The sequence below is a fragment of the Orbicella faveolata genome, unplaced genomic scaffold (genome assembly GCF_042242905.1).
Source record: "Orbicella faveolata isolate gen_17 unplaced genomic scaffold, um_ofav_v1 contig_13, whole genome shotgun sequence".
Classification (NCBI taxonomy): Eukaryota; Metazoa; Cnidaria; class Anthozoa; order Scleractinia; family Merulinidae; genus Orbicella; species Orbicella faveolata.
The window spans coordinates 1,917,293-1,928,445 of record NW_028301540.1 but is presented as its reverse complement, the minus strand read 5'-3'; the positions used below and the strand labels follow the sequence as shown (position 1 = coordinate 1,928,445).

Here is an 11,153-nt window from a genome sequence, read left to right as displayed (position 1 = left end):
AAAATGACCCTAAATTATCAAATACTTGATTTTTTGCTATACGAAATGTATGGTTGATGTGTTAATATATGATTTATGTAGACGTTTCTTACTAGTCCTAGCTTACTTTTCAGTGCTTACCACGAGAGGAAGTCGCAGTTTGCAAAAGCAAGACAAACCCTTCTGGTAAGTCCTTCCATGTATTGCGTAATTGTCAAATGTTTTTGGTGAAAAAAGTAATCTTGATTATATTCGAGTCAGAGTTATATATAATGTTTCCAGTGATACTATTTCATATTAATTGATTGTTGCCTCAGTATTCAGACTTAATGCTTGAAAATAATGGAATTTCCTCCGTGCAGAAGGCACTAAAAGTTGTTCAAATCTACCTAGGTTTTAATGCTTAAGACATCAAAAGCCTTTCAACAATTTATCTCTAGTGTATGGGTCAATAGAATGTAAAAATAAGCCCTCACTCCCAAGTATTAGCCAGGTGTATGTGCAAGGTATACGGATCCTTTTCTGTGTCCTTGTTATTTATTGTCTGATAACGGTTATTAAATACGACCGTTGAACTGGCAAAAATCAGTGTTAAAGAAATGCCGAAGAAATCGTAACGGATAGCCAGTGATGAATGAAATGCTTTTATTCGCGAAAGAAAGCTGTAAATAACCACCCACCTTCAACTACATGAAGAGCAGTTAATTCAGGCCAATTTCCCTCATATTTTCCTCCGAAGTTTATTCCATCTTCTTCTGCTTCAGCGTGTATAACTGAATGAAGAGTGGAGCATACATTCTTACGTTCTTGGCAAGATAATGGTTCCCTATTATCTCAGGGGCCCTTTCTACACATTGCTGACACAAAGCATTCATGTATTGCCTAGACTTTAACAAAGACTAATTTTTTGAGGCAACATTCAAAACCTACGATAAGTTTGAAAACGAAAATTGATGTTAAAACATTAAACATTTTAGAAATTAGGTCTGAGAGAATTGTCTTGTTTGGGCTAATCTTTGACAGTTTATAATAATAGAATTTTAGAATATTGTTTGGCGGGGTTAATTTGACGGTTTGACAGTTTAAAACAGTAGTGAGTAAATAATAGCCTCATAAAAATACAGTTAAGCCCAGACTTGAGAAAGGCGCGGGGACAAAGTGTAAAACACTAATTTCCGTTTAGTTCTTGGATCAATTTGTAAGCACAGAAATTTTAAGACGAACAAGAACTAAATTTCTTTAGTCGATCACTATGCTGCTAAAGAGGATTGCTACCGTTAGGCTCTCTTCCTTCTTAGGTTCAAAAATCAAGCAAAATATCATTAATTATTAATCACTTTAGCCGGTGCGTATTTTAATTTTAAAACAAACTGTGTGTTGGCTTCTTTGATCCTCACAGAAAGGGAAGTCATCGTGCAGCAGGAATCTTTAGTTTGGGACCGAAAAGTTTGCTTCCGAGAAAAAATACAACAAAACAGGTAAAATGGACCCAAATTACCAAATAATTAATTTTCTTTCCTTAAGAATGTATCGTAGATGTTTTAACCTCTTGTTTATCATTTCAGTATAGTCGGTTTACCACAAGAGGAAAACACAGTTTGCACATGGAAGACAAAGCCTTCTGGTAAGTTATTCTTAATTAGCCTTTTTTTTAACATTAGGCATTACATAATTCTAATATTTTTTTGATGAAAAAGTCATCGTGTTTAAAGCGGTAGTGTTCCCATTGTTGCCTAAGTATTCAGACATTACGCTTGAAAATTATGAATTTTCCTCTTTGCAGAAGGTATCGTGAAAATTTGTTCAAAATGAGTTCAGTTTTAACGCTCACGTTTTTAATAACATTTGCGCAATTCACCTATAGCCTATTGGTTACATTATATGATATTCTCTCAGATATATAGTCCGAAGCATTGGTCAGGTTTATGTGCAAGCGTTACAGATTTTTTTTTTCGTTCTTTGATATATAGCACTATGTTGTCTGCGAACGTGCGACCAGAAAGATTAAGCCACATACATTTCATAAATGGATTAGGAAAGATTTTAAAAGGTTTTGCAGTTAGTCGCGGTTTTTATTTCATGTCGGGTGGGCCAACTCCGATAATAGGACATATACAAATTGTAAAATGTTTGCTTTTTTATATATTACTTAGATTTTGCGAATTTCTTTCGTTATTTCTGAAATTGTTCTTTAAAAAATCTAATAGACGTCGAATTCATGACGGACATTCATAGCAATGAAAAGTCCATACTTCTTAATAAGGTGAAAAGAAAAAAACACAATCTAAAATCTTCGACAGAATCCTAATCCACCATGCCTTGAATTCTCCCGTTGTTTTGTCGACCATATTAACGGCCTGGATTCTTCGCATCATAGCGCTGGCCCTGTCGAAGGGGCGTCGACTTGTGCACGTGCATTTTTTAAGATAGTTTTCCTTAGGAATTCATTTCAAACCTTCATTACTCAATAGAATTGAATACAAGAAGAGCAGTAGAGTACGAGGATACTGGCGTGGAAATGAAATGTATATTACCATGCCTGATAAAACGGTTTTCTTTTCGAACGTTCTGAAACCTTTCTGGAAATAGTTATTCGCGAGCCGAGGGTTTGATATACATTAACGCATTTTGCAGGTTAATTCTCAGGTTCACAATAAATATGTACGCGGATGGTCTGCCAAAATTATTAAAATGTTAGCTTTAGGTCGTTTAACGTATGAAAATGTGCGTGAATCTTGGATGATACCGAATGAAAAAAGTCTTTGCGACTGTCCGACTTGAAGAGCACAGTAAGTTTGCGTTCAAGACTATACAGCCCTACATGTTGCAAGAAGTTGGTCCATCAAGTTATGGAATTGAAGAGCTTGAGGAGTTGCTCGAGGCTCAGCTGAAAGCAACTCAAGCTTCTGAAGTGTTCTTCAAACTTACCAAGTGCATCATAAGTTCACAGACGCACAATTAAAAGCATGACCCAGTTCTTTTTTGGATAGATATTTGGAATAATCGAGGAACAACGTTATTTCGATGATGCAGTCATATTGTCATACCATGGCCATATGGCATTGTCTTTTCCACTTGATTCAACAGATCTCGTTCAGTCAAAAAAAACAAAAATACAAGGGTAAGGAAGAATACGTGTAGTAAAACACTTAGTATTTTTAAAAGAAATTTTTTTTGAGACAATTCCTTGTTCGGGCTAACCCTTGACAGTGCAGGGCAGGGTTTAGAATGACAGCGAAAAAATTACGATTAACTCAGTCCTACATTTGTATAACAAGAAGAAGCAAGACAGGTTCTGATAAAGGTCCTTGAGCTATTTATCAGCTGAGAAAAAATTTTAAAAGCGAGGAACAATTACAGAGACAACTTTTATTTTTAGTTTGCTGTAAAGAACGTTAATTTTCACAATCACTTTGCTGCTGTTGGCGTGCTTTCCGCTGTTAGGTTCCCGTCCTTTTCTAGTTTAAAATATCATTAATTATTTATCACGTTGATTAACTGTTCCGCTATGATATAAATAAACTCTTGTTAACTTTGGTCCTCACAGAAAGGGAACTTTTCCTGCGGTACGACTTCTCAAGAAGAGACCGAAGCGTTTGTTTCGATTTGGCCAGAAAAAGAGACAACATAACAGGTAAATTGGACCTAAATTTCTAGATATTCAATTTTCTACAATCAGTACGGCAGTGGAGATGTTTTAATAAGTATATTAGTGCTCAGCTAGTCCATCAATTTCTAGTGTTCGCCAAAGAGGAAGTCACAATTCGCGTATGGCTATCTTTAAAACGGGGAACGGGGAATCGAAGAACCGGGGAACGGGGAACGGGGAACGGGGAACGGGGAACGGGGAACGGGGAACGGGGAACGGGGAACGGGGAACGGGGAACGGGAACGGGGAACGGGGAACGGAGAACGGGGAACGGGGAACGGGGAACGGGGAATGGGGAACGGGGAAAGGAGAACGGGGAACGGGAAACCGGGGAACGGGGAATCGGGAAATGAGAATGAGGAACGGGGAACGGGGAACGGGGAACGGGGAACGGGGAACGGGGAACGGGGAACGGGGAACGAGGAATCTTTAAACTAGGGAATCTTTAAAAGCGGGAATCTTTAAAATGAGGAATCTTTAAAAGCGGGAATCTTTAAAATGAGGAATCTTTAAAAGCGGGAATCTTTAAAACGGGGAATCTTTAAAAGCGGGAATCTTTAAAACGGGGAATCTTTAAAAGCGGGAATCTTTAAAATGGGGAATCTTTAAAAGCGGGAATCTTTAAAATCGGGAATCTTTAAAAGCGGGAATCTTTAAAACGGGGAATCTTTAAAATCGGGAATCTTTAAAAGCGGGAATCTTTAGAATGGGGAATCTTTAAAATGGGGAATCTTTAAAAGCGGGAATCTTTAAAAGCGGGAATCTTTAAAAGCGGGACTCTTTAGAATGGGGAATCTTTAAAAGCGGGAATCTTTAAAATGGGGAATCTTTTTTAAGCGGGAATCTTTAAAAGCGGGTGATTTCTTGTCAACCACTGTTTCAACTTTCCGTCCTTGTTCCTGGTTTTTGTGATAAAAACGGCTTCAAACGACCCTTCCCCTATCACATCTTGTTCGCCGAGATCATTCCATTCAAACTGTGGAAGACCTTCAAAGCGACCGATTCTTTCTTCTTTTAAAAAGTGAATGCAATGGGCACTTTGAAATTGTCTTTGCATGACTGCATGGCGTATAAAGAGGTATCATTAAGCACACAATGACGGATTATACGCGAAATTCGCCGCCACATCGTTCGGGCATCGAGCATCGAATTACTTTATTGCTGGTTTTCAGTGTCACGCCGTTCAAAATAAATCAAAATCAAAAAAGTTCAAATGATAAAGTCCAGAATCTTGAAGAGAAAGAAAATAAATATGCAAAGACTTTCGCCAAGATTCAGGTCACAGCAATGTTTCTTACGCAAGATATGCGGAGAAATTTTTACCCAAATTTATAGAGATTTTGATGAAGACGCCATGCTGGCGCCCATCCGGATGGCGGCCGGAAACCAACAGAAACATCTGTCACTGAGTTTTGCTGCAAAAGCGTGAATTTATCTCTTCAGGAACTCAAAAACATTTTAAAAGTAATACATTTTCTAATACATGAACTGTTCAGATAGCCAAATTCCCCGAAATAAGTCACTCTTTTAACCAACATGACAGCTTTATTGCCCGTCATGTAAATGCCGTCATGTAAATGCCTATTACAAAACAGAGAACCCACTTGGAGCGAAAATTTGTATAAATATTAGTTTCCAGCTGCTCTTATACATCATGAAAGTAAAATCTCAGGATGATTAATAGTTTTGTAGTTTGAATTTTAGCGACGTCATGTGAACCAGATTTAGGGGACTGTTGATTTATCGATTAAATAACCAAAAACGTGTTTTCCCTGCCATATATTTGTCGTTAAGTCGTAAGTCCTTCCATTAGCACATGATAAGGCTACGACAAATATCCATCGCTGTGAAACGGAGTTAAGATAAATCCAGGCGGTTCGATTCTTTGGTCGGCGGTCTAGCGGATCTCAAAGAGTGAGAATCGAGATTTGAACCGCTCCACTATCCCGCTAAACCGATGTGCTTTAATAGCGTGCAATATAATTACAATGAATAAATACCACAACTGTCTCTGTACTTGTTGAGTTGATACATGTGACAGAATAAATAGTTTCCGGTGGGAAACTGAGAGATTCTCGTTCACTTCTAAGTGAAGATTAACGCTATTAGCTATTCTCCGTTTTAAAGATTCCCCGTTTTAAAGTTTCCCGCTTTTAAAGATTCCCCGTTTTAAAGATTCCCGCTTTTAAAGATTCCCCATTTTAAAGATTCCCGCTTTTAAAGATTCCTCATTTTAAAGATTCCCGCTTTTAAAGATTCCCCATTTTAAAGATTCCCGCTTTTAAAGATTCCTCATTTTAAAGATTCCCGCTTTTAAAGATTCCTCATTTTAAAGATTCCCGCTTTTAAAGATTCCCCAGTTTAAAGATTCCCCGTTCCCCGTTCCCCGTTCCCCGTTCTCCGTTCTCTGTTCCCCGTTCTCCGTTCCCCGTTCCCCGTTCCCCGTTCCCCGTTCCCCGTTCCCCGTTCCCCGTTCCCCGTTCCCCGTTCCCCGTTCCCCGTTCCCCGTTCCCCGTTCCCCGTTCCCCGTTCCCCGTTCCCCGTTCCCCGTTCCCCGTTCCCCGTTCCCCGTTCCCCGTTCCCCGTTCCCCGTTCCCCGTTCCCCGTTCCCCGTTCCCCGTTCCCCGTTCCCCGTTCCCCGTTCCCCGTTCCCCGTTCCCCGTTCCCCGTTCCCCGTTCCCCGTTCCCCGTTCCCCGTTCCCCGTTCCCCGTTCCCCGTTCCCCGTTCCCCGTTCCCCGTTCCCCGTTCCCCGTTCCCCGTTCCCCGTTCCCCGTTCCCCGTTCCCCGTTCCCCGTTCCCCGTTCCCCGTTCCCCGTTCCCCGTTCCCCGTTCCCCGTTCCCCGTTCCCCGTTCCCCGTTCCCCGTTCCCCGTTCCCCGTTCCCCGTTCCCCGTTCCCCGTTCCCCGTTCCCCGTTCCCCGTGCCATTTTCCGATACTCCGATTCCCCGATTCTCCGATTCCCCGTTCCCTGTTTTAAAGATAGCCATTCGCGTATAGAGGACAAAACCTGCTGTCACCCTCTAAGAGCAGTGGTACGTCAATTTGTATTGTATTGTATTTTTTATGTAAAATAATCTTGCATTTTTTCGATTTAGAGTTAATAATGGGAAATTTAGAATTTCGTCTTTAGAAGAGTAGCAGTCGTAACTACATACCGCTTGGTGAACGTAAAAACGTCAACTCCAATTTAAACCGACTACTCGCAACTGGCAACTTCAACTCGCAAATTCGTAACTCGCATTCTTCCCACTTTCAAACTTTACACCAAATTAAAACACAGTGTTGATGTGGTTTCTGCAGGTATAAAAGATGGTACCACTGTTATTTCTACAAGCCATTGTTGTTTTTGGCGCAGCACAGATAAGTAAGCCATTTGCTTCTTTAGTCTTTCTGCGATTGTGTTTTAACACTGTGTTCCCCGTGGCCGTGATCGTTAAGTGTAGCACCCTGCCGGCTGCTGTAACAAACTGATGGTCCATGGCAAATTTGAACGCCTGTGGTTTAATGTTTGTCTTGCCTTAGTTCAGTGGTGCGTTGTAGGTGAAACAAGGAACAGAGACGTAGTAAACAACTAACTATATTTCTGCCATGTGCTATCGCCTTTAAATGAGCTAGACATTCCTAGTTTGCAGCATCTTACACATATATCATGACAAGATCTGTGGTAAAGCAGAATTCTGACGAATACAATGGAAAATGCAGTATAATAAAATTGTTTCTTTCAAACGTTCAACCGATATAGTTCTGCCGGATAGAGTCGTTCTTTCGGTGGAGCATCCACAGTTAACCCTTTGAGGACCAGATTTTCCCCCAAAAAATACCGTTTTTAACCGTTTAATCAGCTTTTTTGGCTGCCCTGACGCTAAATGGGCCTAAGTTTTGCTAAAAAAAAAAAAGCTATGTTTTACCAGATAGATAGATTTCCCGAAGATTAGGTACAAAATTGTGCAATATTTCATTTCGTTGCATGTGCATAAGCCAAAATTTGGACCTTGATCAATTATAGGCATAGTGGACCATTTTACCAGCAGTTTTCCACCAAAACTGATAACGTTGTTGTTCAATTTGCTACGTCAGAATGTCGTCGATATCCAAAATCGACCCTTGTACGGAAAGGTCCATCCTAGCTCTACTGCTTATCAAGAATATCTGATGACATTTAAATTGAAGACGTCACGAGTGGTACAAAGAGCACGACCATTCATTACGGGTATAGGCGTAACTGGGCTCAAAGGGTTAAGCTGACCATGTAAAGGCGTCTCTCTCAATAAATACTCATGCATGGTTTGTTAAAGCGATTTTAGATCAAAAATAATGCTACTTTGACTTTTTGAAACGCAATTAACTGCTCCCAACAAAGGCTTAACAGAGTCTCTAACAAAGGTTTTGAAGAAAAGAGGTCGTCGACACATAAGCTTCGGCCCTCTATGGTTACCCTGCCGGTTTCTGGGCCCTTCAAAACCCAAAGGGTATAGTGAGTCGGACAAGACATTAGAAAGGAATAACCCACATAGGCTTGTCTACATTCATGTCATGATAATCTTCAAACAAGTCCTTTTTTCAGTCGCGACTGATTTCCTATCAAGTTGTTATAAAACAGATTAGGCATAATATCTACAATGGAACCCTCGCCTCACGGCCTCCCCGTTTGATACGGTCACCACGTTAATGCGGCCTGGTCACCCCGTTATTACGGCCTGGTCACCTCGTTATTACGGCCGCTTTATTCTGGCCCGAGCTTAAGCCCAGTCGGTCGTTGTCTTATTTAAAGAGCACCTTTAATACGGTCACCCCGTTAATACGGGCAGATTTTTGTGGTCCGTTGGTGACTGGATTAACGGGGTTCCACTGTAGAACGATATCTAAGAACAAATATCAAGATTTGAGGGTTTTACTACGAATTTTTCTGAATTGATCAACTTCGTTTGAGTTTGAATTTAATCCAAACTTTATGATTATTTTCAGCACCTACCCGCGGAGGTAAGTATAATATCTAGAAAGATAGTGGATTTGTCCAAAGTCGGCCGTTCACGCTGGAAAATTATTCAATACTTTTGTTTAATTTAATTTGCTGCATTTCCTCATTCGGATTATTAAGCATTTGTTTTCTGAGGTCAGCAGAGTAGAATAGAGTATGTTTTCGTGTTTACAAAAGACTGCAATGATTCTACGACCCTTTTATTAGTAAGAGAAAAAAGTACTCCTCAAAATTAATAGTGAAGCGAAAAAACTACATAAGGTTATCTAATGATATTGGTAAATATAATATTTTTGGACAAAACAGAAAAGAATAAGCAAATATAGATCAGATACCGTACAATAATGAATCACATCGGTAATTATTGTTATTTTTTCTTATGACTGTAACCTCTCTTGCTGTAACTAACTGGTATGGTTTTACTTGAAGTGGATGGTTGCACAAATTACGCAGTCCTGAGTGAAGCAGACCGCGCTCAAGGAAACGGAGAACCGCCTTATGACAAGGACGATGGTGGCCTGGTAACGGGTTGGTATCGTTTCCAAGGAGCTGCCGGGGATCAGATGCCGGACAAATGTGTTCTTAAGTATCGCTGCGGTACCGAGCATCCAGGTTGGCTTAAAGATGCACACCCGACAGTCGCTGAAGGAGTGGTGACACGTCAAGTCTGTTACAGTGTATTCCACGACTGCTGTTATTGGAATAACATCATTAAAGTGAAGAACTGCAACTCTTACTACGTGTATGAGTTACAGAGGACATCTTCGTACCTTCGCTATTGTGGTAACGCCGGCGCTGGTAAGTTGCATTGATCAGTTGTGTTAATAGCCAACCTGAATGACTGAAAATATACCATGAGCCTAGAATATGTTGACAAACCTAGAATGTCGGACAAAATAAGAATAAATAAGGTAATATAACAAACCTGAACAAAAATAAAGATAAGATACCCCAGAAAAAGGAATATAATTTTGTCGTAACTGTAACTAACTGGTTTGTTTTTACTTGAAGTGGATGGTTGTACAAATTACACAGTCCTGAGTGAAGCAGACGGTCGCCTCGTTAATGCGGCCTGGTCATCTCGTTATTACCGCCTGGTCACCTCGTCATTATGGCCGCTTTACTCTGGCCCGAGCTTAAGCCCCATCAGCCGTTGTCTAGTCTCCTCCGCAGCCGTTTTATGGGATGTCACGCGTTGCGTGACGTCCCAAAAAACGGCTGCGGAGGAGACTAGTCGTTGTCTTATTTAAAAAAGCCCTTTAGCACGGTCACCCCGTTGATACGGGCAGATTTTTGTGGCCCGTTGGTGACCAGATTAACGGGGTTCCACTGTAGAACGATATCTAAGAACAAGTATCAAGATTTGAGGGTTTCACTACGAATTTTTCTGGATTGATCAACTTCGTTTGAGTTTGAATTTAATCCAAACTTTATGATTATTTTCAGCACCTACCCGCGGAGGTAAGTAAAATATCTAGAAAGGTAGTGGATTTGTTCAAATTCGGCCGTTCACGCTGGAAAATTATTCAATGTTTTTGTTTAATTTAATTTGCTGCATTTCCTCATTTGGATTATTAAGCGTTTGTTTTTCTGAGGTCAGCAGAGTAGAAGAGAGTAAGTTTTCGTGTTTACAAAAGACTGCAGTGATTCTACGAACCTTTTATTAGTAACAGAAAAAATACTCCTCAAAATTAATAGTGAAGCGAAAAAACTATATAAGGTTATCTAATGATATTGGTAAATATAATATTTTTGGACAAAACAGAAAAGAATAAGCAAATATAGATCAGATACCGTACAATAATGAATCATACCGGTAATTAAGTTTTTTTTTTTTATGACTGTAACCTCTCTTGCTGTAACTAACTGGTATGGTTTTACCTGAAGTCGATGGTTGCACAAATTACACAGTCCTGAGTGAAGCAGACCGCGCTCAAGGAAACGCAGAACCGCCTCATGACAGAGACGATAGTAGCTTGGTAACGGGTTGGTATCGTTTTCAAGGAGCTGCCGGGGATCAGATGCCGGACAAATGTGTACTCAAGTATCGCTGCGGTACCGAGCGTCCAGGTTGGCTTAATGGTGCACACCCGACAGTCGCTGAAGGAGTGGTGACACGTCAAGTCTGTTACAGTGAAAACGACGACTGCTGTCATTGGAATAACATCATTCAAGTGAAGAACTGCAGCTCTTACTACGTGTATGAGTTACAGAGGACACGTTCTTATCGCTATTGTGGTAACTTTGGCGCTGGTAAGTAGCATTAATCAGTTGTGTTAATAGCCAACCTGAATGACTGAAAATATTCCATGAGCCTGAAATATGTGGAGAAACCTAGAATATCAGACAAAATAAGAATAAATAAGCTAATATAACAAACCTGGACAAAAATAAAGATAAGACAACCCAGAAAAAGGAATATAATTTTGTCATAACTGTAACTGACTGGTTTGTTTTTACTTGAAGTGGATGGTTGTACAAATTACACAGTCCTGAGTGAAGCAGACCGCGCTCAAGGAAACGGAGAACCGCCTTATGACAAGGAC

The 11,153-nt window shown here is 40.4% G+C and overlaps 2 protein-coding genes and 1 pseudogene across 2 annotated transcripts; all 3 read left to right on the top strand.

Moving 5' to 3' along the window:
* Positions 1 to 49: 49 nt before the first annotated feature.
* On the top strand, positions 50 to 8,613 carry LOC149114600 (uncharacterized). Its single transcript, XM_089283922.1, has 7 exons — positions 50 to 58; positions 114 to 165; positions 1,379 to 1,457; positions 1,545 to 1,603; positions 3,527 to 3,613; positions 6,930 to 6,993; positions 8,595 to 8,613. The coding sequence occupies exons 1-7, from the start codon at positions 50 to 52 to the stop codon at positions 8,611 to 8,613; spliced, it is 369 nt and encodes a 122-aa protein (XP_089140048.1).
* A 380-nt stretch (positions 8,614 to 8,993) lies between these two features.
* Positions 8,994 to 9,567, top strand: LOC149114599 (pancreatic secretory granule membrane major glycoprotein GP2-like). Its single transcript, XM_089284023.1, has one exon. The coding sequence runs from the start codon at positions 9,021 to 9,023 to the stop codon at positions 9,417 to 9,419; it is 399 nt and encodes a 132-aa protein (XP_089140149.1). The 5' UTR covers positions 8,994 to 9,020; the 3' UTR covers positions 9,420 to 9,567.
* A 790-nt stretch (positions 9,568 to 10,357) lies between these two features.
* LOC149114598 (pancreatic secretory granule membrane major glycoprotein GP2 pseudogene) lies at positions 10,358 to 10,900 on the top strand (annotated as a pseudogene).
* Positions 10,901 to 11,153: the final 253 nt, after the last annotated feature.